At 41.5% G+C, this 7,831-nt stretch overlaps 1 protein-coding gene across 1 annotated transcript; it reads right to left on the minus strand.

Moving 5' to 3' along the window:
- Positions 1 to 5,864: 5,864 nt before the first annotated feature.
- On the minus strand, positions 5,865 to 7,223 carry LOC136548450 (uncharacterized). Its single transcript, XM_066539976.1, has 2 exons — positions 6,102 to 7,223; positions 5,865 to 5,900 (listed from the first exon to the last, which is right to left on the minus strand). Exons 1-2 carry the CDS (start codon positions 7,221 to 7,223, stop codon positions 5,865 to 5,867), a joined length of 1,158 nt encoding a protein of 385 aa, XP_066396073.1.
- Positions 7,224 to 7,831: the final 608 nt, after the last annotated feature.

A 7,831-nucleotide genomic window follows, 5' to 3' on the forward strand; every position in this document is an offset into this window, starting at 1 on the left:
AAGAATAGGAGCAGAGGTAAGAAATTGCTTCAGGGCTTGGAAAGCTTCTTCACAAGCCAGACTCAATACAAACTTGACATCCTTCTAGAGCAGCTTGGTTATTGGTTGGGCTATTTTGGAGAAGTCAAGAATGAAGCACCGACAATACCCAGCAAGACCAAGGAACTGATGGATCTGATGCACTGACTTTGGAGACTTCCAATTTAACACATCTTACATCTTGCTTGTGTCTACAGAGATACCTTCTGGTGTTAGAACATGTCCCAAAAATTGCACTTGATCTAACCAAAACTCACACTTGCTGAATTTGGCATACAACTTATGTTTCCTTAATCAAGTCAGTACTATCCAAAGATGTTGTGCATGTTCTTCATTGTTCTTGGAGTATATCACACCACTACAAACTTGTCCAACTCTGGCATGAAGACTGAATTCATGAAATACATAAAGAATGTAGGAGCATTGGTGAGACCAAAAGACATGACTAGGTATTCATATAGTCCATACCTAGTAGAGAAAGTTGTCTTTGGTATATCTTGTGGCTGGATCTTAATTTAATGATACCTTGAATGAAGATCAATCTTTGAAAACACCTTGGCACAAGCCAACTGATCGAACAAAGTATCAATACGAGGTAAAGGAAACTTGTTCTTAATGGTTACCGCATTGAGAGGGTGGTAATCCACACACATCCGCAGAGTACCATCCTTCTTCTTCACAAAAAATAACTGGACAACCCCATGGTGAAGAACTAGGACAGATAAAGCCCTTCTCCAATAATTCCTCTAACTACTTCATTTTTGCTAGTTCTTTAGGAGCCATGTGGTAGGGACGCCGTGAAATAGGAGCAGTGCTAGGTTCTAACTCAATGGAAAACTCCACATCCCTATCTGGTGGAAACACAGGTAGATCTTCTAGGAAGACATTCGGAAACTCATAGGCCATAGGAATAGAGACAAGATCAGGAGAAGCTTCAACATGAGCAACAACTGGTAAAGCTAGATCTGAGGGCATAAGGAGAGACATCCTATCCTCGAAAGAAGGAAGCTATAACTCAACAACTCTCTGCTTAAGGTTCAACACAACCCCATAAACTTGCAACCAGTTCATGCCCAGAATTGGAGGCGGTAAGTGTGAGTAGCTAGCACTAATCTGACTATGTCCGTCCAAGTATTAACGCACAACTGCGCACCTAGAGTGCTGATTCTATAGACAATAGGAATAACCATAAGAGATATATTGTGCCTCTGTGCAAACCCCATGCTCATGAATGAATGTGATGCACCAGAATCAAACAACACATATGATAGGTGGGAATCAATGGTAAACATACCAGCCATCACCGGTTCATTCTGTAAGATCTCCTTAGCCTTAGTGAAGTTGTGTTGTCTAGAGCGGCTTACGGGCACCTTCTTCTTGACAATCATCCTCTTGACTAGACGGGAGTTGGCTGAAGGCTAGGAAGACTACGCAGGCTAGATTTGTGGACACTCCCAACCATAGTGGCCTTCCTTGCCACACTGGAAACAAGCACCTTGCTTGTTCCCCTATCCTAGATGAGGTAGAACTTGCTATCCCTGAGGCTGCTATTGCACATGATGAGTAGGTGCATGATACTAGGTGGGAGGTGCCTAGTAAATCTACAGAGACTGATGGGATGACTGTCCACCTGGAGAGGGATAGGACATCCTCCTAACAACCTATACCTTCTGAGCCTGGGAGTGACTAGAAGACCCAGTAATCACCCGCTTGCGCTTCCACTCAGCTTGAGAGTCACGCTGAAGTCCTTCCATGGCAATAGCAGCATTCATCATAGAACCAAAAGTCTGGTGGTTCCATGTGTATAGCTCCTTCTACAGACTACAAGAGAGGTCGCAATAGAAAAGGTCCCTGTTCTTCTCATCAATATAGACGTGGTGATACGATGCGATGTCCCGATCTTCACGACATAGGATCAATCACCAGATAACTAGCTGAATAATAGCCAGATAACTTGCTGCAGGCAGCGATAACTAGTGCAACCTGGCAAATAAAACTCGAAGCCAACCACCATCTTTAACCGGCAACCTGAATCGAGGATTCGCCCAACCACACTCTCAAGAAACCAACCAACACAACCTACAATCAATCAAGGTAAACCTCGAAGGGAATAGGAGCACCAACTGGGAGCGGATGAAGCCGCTGCTTCTGTAAATCCCGCAAAGGAAATCACAAGAGCAAAGGGGTAGAGACCACTCTCAATATTTGTTAGCACACAGCTGAACAAAAGGGGTTCTATATTTCAATTATCAAAAGTCTTCTTTTGCTTAGGAGTACATGGATATTTATACTAGGAACAACCCTCCTAGATAGGTATAAACACGAAAAGGAAATGAAAAGGCAGGCTATGTGAACAGACTTCCACGAAATGGGTTTCTGAGCAGTTTCCGCATGGTTGTTGGTCTTCTGCGCAGTCTTTAGTGTTTTGGCAATAACTCCATCTTGGAAAATCTAAAAGATGTGTGGTTGGTTGCGTTGGAAAGCTAACTTGATAAGGTTTCACACCATGTATAGCATGCACCACGAAACATTATAGAATGGTACAGTTTAATATGAGAAGTTGTACCAATATCATGTCCCGAGAAGACTGTTAACCCTCTGAGCAGTCTGCACTAAAGCTGGTCGGATCTGCACTAAAACTAGTCGAATTTGGTTGGCCTTGAAGCATTAGAAACTAGACTTCACAAGCTTTCCAAAAAGTCCTCATGGACCTCCATAGCCTTCAGGAATAAAAAGTTATGATATTTTCTTCTTGATAGTACTGTCAGTTTCGAGCGGTCTGACCAGTATGCACTAAGCTGGTCGGATTTCATTAGTTACTGCTCAGAACTGCTCAGCATTAGCATCATTGGAAAGTAGACTCAATAAGCTTTCCAAAATGTGCTCATTCACCTTCATAGCCTCTAGGAATCAAAAGTTATGAATATTTCTTTCTAACTGTTCTGCAGGACTGGTCTGGTTCGAGTATGGTTCTTCTCTGTGGTCATCACCTTGTGTGTTCTTGCCATACTCTTTAGTGAACCTGAGCAACAACAATGTGCACGACTTAGGCAGTATATAATTCTCATTAATATTAAATTGAACTTCATAAAGTAGCGCGTTCACCTCTTGTTGTAGCTTCTTTGCTCGACTACGTGTAATTGGGCCACCAAAGGCTTGGGCTGGTGTCGATGTAGGTGATACTTGAGTTGGTGTTACTTGAATTGGAGTTTGTAACATGTTGGTTAATGACGTGGTCATATCATCCTCCCCGTCTTGAAAAGGAGTCATCCTCGACTCTAATCCGTCTTCTCTTATGAATGGCGATAAGTCAGCAACATTGAAGGTCGTACTCACACCATAGCTTGCTGGAAGATCTATCTTGTATGCATTATCATTGATCTTTGCAAAAACACGGAATGGTCCATCTCCTCGAGGCAACAATTTGGATTTGCGCTTATCAGGGAAGCGATCCTTGCGCAAATGTATCCACACCAAGTCCCCTGGTTTGAATAACACTTTCGTCCTATGTTTGTTCATACTTGTAGCCTTGCGTTTAGCACTTAGTTCAATTGCCTCCTTGGTCTTCTCATGTATCTTCTTTACATATGCAGCACGCTTGGAAGCTTCCATGTTGATTCTCTCCTGCAATGGAAGGGGCAACAAATCGATCGGAGCAATAGGTTTGAACCCATATACGATTTCAAAAGGACACAAGTTAGTGGTAGAGTGTACTGCCCTGTTATAAGCAAACTCCACATGTGGCAAGCAATCCTCCCAAATCTTCAAGTTCTTTTTCACCATGGTTCGCAGCAACATTGACAATGTACGATTCACCACCTCAGTTTGTCCGTCAGTTTGAGGGTGACAAGTTGTTGAGAACAAGAGCTTGGTTCCAAGTTTAGCCCATAATGTTTTCCAAAAATAGCTCACGAACTTGACATCACGATCAGACACAATGGTTCTGGGCATCCCATGTAGCCTCACAATTTCCCTAAAAAATAAATTAGCAACATGTGAAGCATCGTCGCTCTTGTTGCAGGGGATAAAATGAGCCATCTTTGAAAATCTATCAACCACAACGAATATAGAATCCTTTCCTCTCTGAGTTCTAGGTAACCCTAAAATAAAATCCATGCTTATGTCTTCCCAAGGAATGTTAGGAGCAGGTAAGGGAGTGTATAAGCCATGAGGATTTAATTTTGACTTAGCTTTGTGATAGGTGATGCATCGTTCCACAAATCTGATGACATCTCTCCTCATCTTAGGCCAATAGAAATGATCACCTAGCAGTTCGTATGTTTTCTTCTATCCAAAATGACCTGTTAGTCCACCTCCATGTAATTCCTGCAACAAAAGCAATCTAACAGAAGAATTTGGAACACAAAGCTTGTTAGCTCTAAACATAAATCCATCATGTATGTGATATTTTTCCCAACCTTTTCCATCTTTACAATGATTATATGGTTCTGAAAATTCAGGATCATTATTATACAAACCTTTCAAACTTTCAAGACCCAATACCTTGACTTCAAGTTGATTTAACAACACACTCTTTCGAGACAAAGCATCAGCAACCACATTGTCCTTACCTTTCTTATATTTCACAATGTATGGAAATGTTTCGATGAACTCAACCCACTTGGCATGGCGACGGTTCAGCTTAGCTTGTCCTTTCAAGTACTTCAAAGCTTCATGATCGGAATGAATAACAAACTCCTTCGGCCATAAGTAGTGCTGCCATGTCTCAAGTACACGCACCAAAGCATACAATTCTTTGTCATACACAGAATAATTTAATTGGGCACCTCCCAATTTTTCACTAAAATATGCTACTGGTTTTCCTTGTTGCATTAAAACTCCTCCTATCCCAATTCCACTAGCATCACATTCTACTTCAAAAGTTTTAGTGAAATCAGGAAGAACAAGCAATGGTGCTTCAGTCAAACGTTTCTTTAATTCTTGAAAAGCAGTTTCTTGTGAGTTCCCCCATTTAAAATCAACCCCTTTCTTTGTCAATTCATTCAAAGGAGCAGCGATGGTACTAAAATCTCTCACAAATCTCCTATAAAAATCAGCAAGGCCATGAAAACTTCTTACTTGACTTACATTCATAGGAGTTGGCCAATCCTTGATGGCTTTCACCTTTGATTCATCTACTTCTATGCCCTTTCCTGATACAACAAAGCCAAGAAACACAACATGGTCTGTGCAAAAACTGCACTTCTCAAGATTAGCAAATAATTTCTCCTTTCTAAGCTCATCCAAGACTTGCCGAATGTGTTTCATATGCTCTCCAACAGACTTGCTGTAAATTAGAATATCATCAAAGTAGACAACAATAAATTTTCCAATGAAAGCTCGCAGGACATGGTTCATTAATCTCATGAAAGTACTAGGGGCATTAGTCAAACCAAAAGGCATAACTAACCATTCATACAGCCCAAATTTAGTTTTAAATGCAGTTTTCCATTCATCTCCCGCTTTCATTCTAATTTGATGGTAACCACTTCTCAAGTCAATTTTAGTAAATATTATGGAACCACTCAATTCATCAAGCAAATCATCTAACCGTGGAATAGGATGACGATAGCGAACAGTGATATTATTTATAGCTCTACAGTCAACACACATCCTCCAAGAACCATCCTTTTTAGGCACTAATATCACAGGAACAGCACAAGGACTTAAGCTTTCACGAACAAAACCTTTATCAAGAAGTTCTTGTACTTGCCTTTGTATTTCTTTTGTTTCTTTAGGATTGGTGCGGTATGGTGGACGGTTAGGGAGTGCAGCCCCTGGAATGAGATCAATTTGATGTTCAATTCCACGAATGGGAGGTAGTCCTACCAGTGTTTCTTTTGGAAAATGTCTTCATAGTCCTGCAAAAGATGAGACACAACACTAGGAAGAGAGGTGATATCATTAGGTGAAATTAAAATGTCTTTGCACATAAGTACAAAGAGCACTTGATCTGGGTTATTCCTCACTTCTCTCAGCTCAGATTTTGTGGCTAGCATAACTAGATGCTCTCCCTCTCCTTTCTTTTTATCTCTCAAATTTGGCTTGTGGCACTCACTCACCGAATTATGGATGGCACTCAATTTCTTTTGCTCTTCTGTTCCTTCACTTGCCGGACTAATTTTAGTTTGCTTTTGTAAGTGCTCAGCCATGATTTGTTGAGGCATCATAGGCTTGAGTACAAACTTCTTTCCTTTCAAATCTAGTGTGTACTGATTTGTTCTCCCACAACGCTGAGTATATCGATCATATTGCCAAGGTCTTCCAAGCAGCAAGTGGCACACAGACATCGGTGCCACATCACACTCTACTATGTCAACATATTCACCAATTTTGAATGGAACCTTTACTCTATATCCAATCTTAATATCTCCTGAATCATTCAACCATTGGACATGATATGGATGAGGGTGCCGCTGTAGTTTCAAACCAAGCTTATCAACCATCTCACGACTAGCAATATTATGGCAGCTCCCGCCATCAATGATCACCTTGACTACCTTATCTTGCACTTTAGCTCTGGTTTGAAAAAGATTATGTCGCTGTCCATTTTCAGCTTCCTTCATTTGAACGCTCAAAATTTGAGCCACCACAAGAGCAGCACCTTGCTCAAATTCACATCTAGTATGTTCCTCATCTTCATGAGCCTCATCATCATACTCTTCCTCAACTTCCTCTTGACTAGCTGATTCATATTCTCCATTGTCTTTCACAATGATCACACGATTATTCGGACACTCCTTGATGACGTGCCCACGACCTCCACACTTGAAGCATTGAATCCCACTACTCTTGGCTGTAGAACCCACTGAAGTAGTGGTGGATGCTGATGGTTTAGAGCTCATGCCTTGGGCAGCAGTGTTCTTCCCTCTAAAAATACCCTGCACATTAGAACGTAAGTCTCCACTTGAGCTTTTCGCTGATGAGGGTGCAGCAGTAAACCTTGAGATTGACTTGCCCCCTCCTGACATAGTCCTCGTACCATATGACAAGGGCTTGCTGTTCTTAGCATCTTGCTGCAATTGACGTTTAGCTTTAGTTGCTTGATGTACCAAATCAATAAGATGACGGTACGGATGAAACTCAACAATGCGCTGGATATTGCGATGTAACCCAGCCATGAAACGTGCAATAGTTTGGTCTTCATCTTCACACACATCGGCTCTAATCATAGCTTTCTCCATCTCTTTATAATACTCCTCAACAAAGAGGCTTCCTTGCTTCATATTCTACAATTTATCAAAAAGATCACGCCGATAGTGCTTCGGCACAAAACGAATTCTCATTTCTTGCTTCATCTCATCCCATGTTGCAATAGGGTTTTCTCCATCTTCTTCTCGATCATGCAGAAGTTGTTCCCACCATATCAGAGCATATCCATCAAACTCAAGAGATGCCATGGCTAATTTCTTCTCCTCTGAATAATTATGCAAGCGAAATATCTTGTCCACCTTCAACTCCCAAGTGAAGTAAGCTTCAGGATCAAATCCTCCATCAAATTTTGGCATGGTAAATTTCAGTTTGCCAAACCTCTCCTCATGGTTGCCTCTTCTACGATGTCGGCGACCACCATGATATTGGGAATGATTATCTTCATCCACATCTTCAGATTCATCACTGTCATCATTTCTTCGACCTCGTCCTCTTCCTCTACCATGTGCAGCACCTTGGTTTCTCCTTACTTGTTCTCTTGCTCTTCTTGCAGCAGCTCTTCCATCACTATCTTCTCCATCTTCACCATGGTTGCTTGCACCATCATGAGGTTGACAATGCCCTCTGATTTCAGTCAAAA

This window comes from Miscanthus floridulus, chromosome 4 (genome assembly GCF_019320115.1).
Source record: "Miscanthus floridulus cultivar M001 chromosome 4, ASM1932011v1, whole genome shotgun sequence".
NCBI classification, from domain to species: domain Eukaryota; kingdom Viridiplantae; phylum Streptophyta; class Magnoliopsida; order Poales; family Poaceae; genus Miscanthus; species Miscanthus floridulus.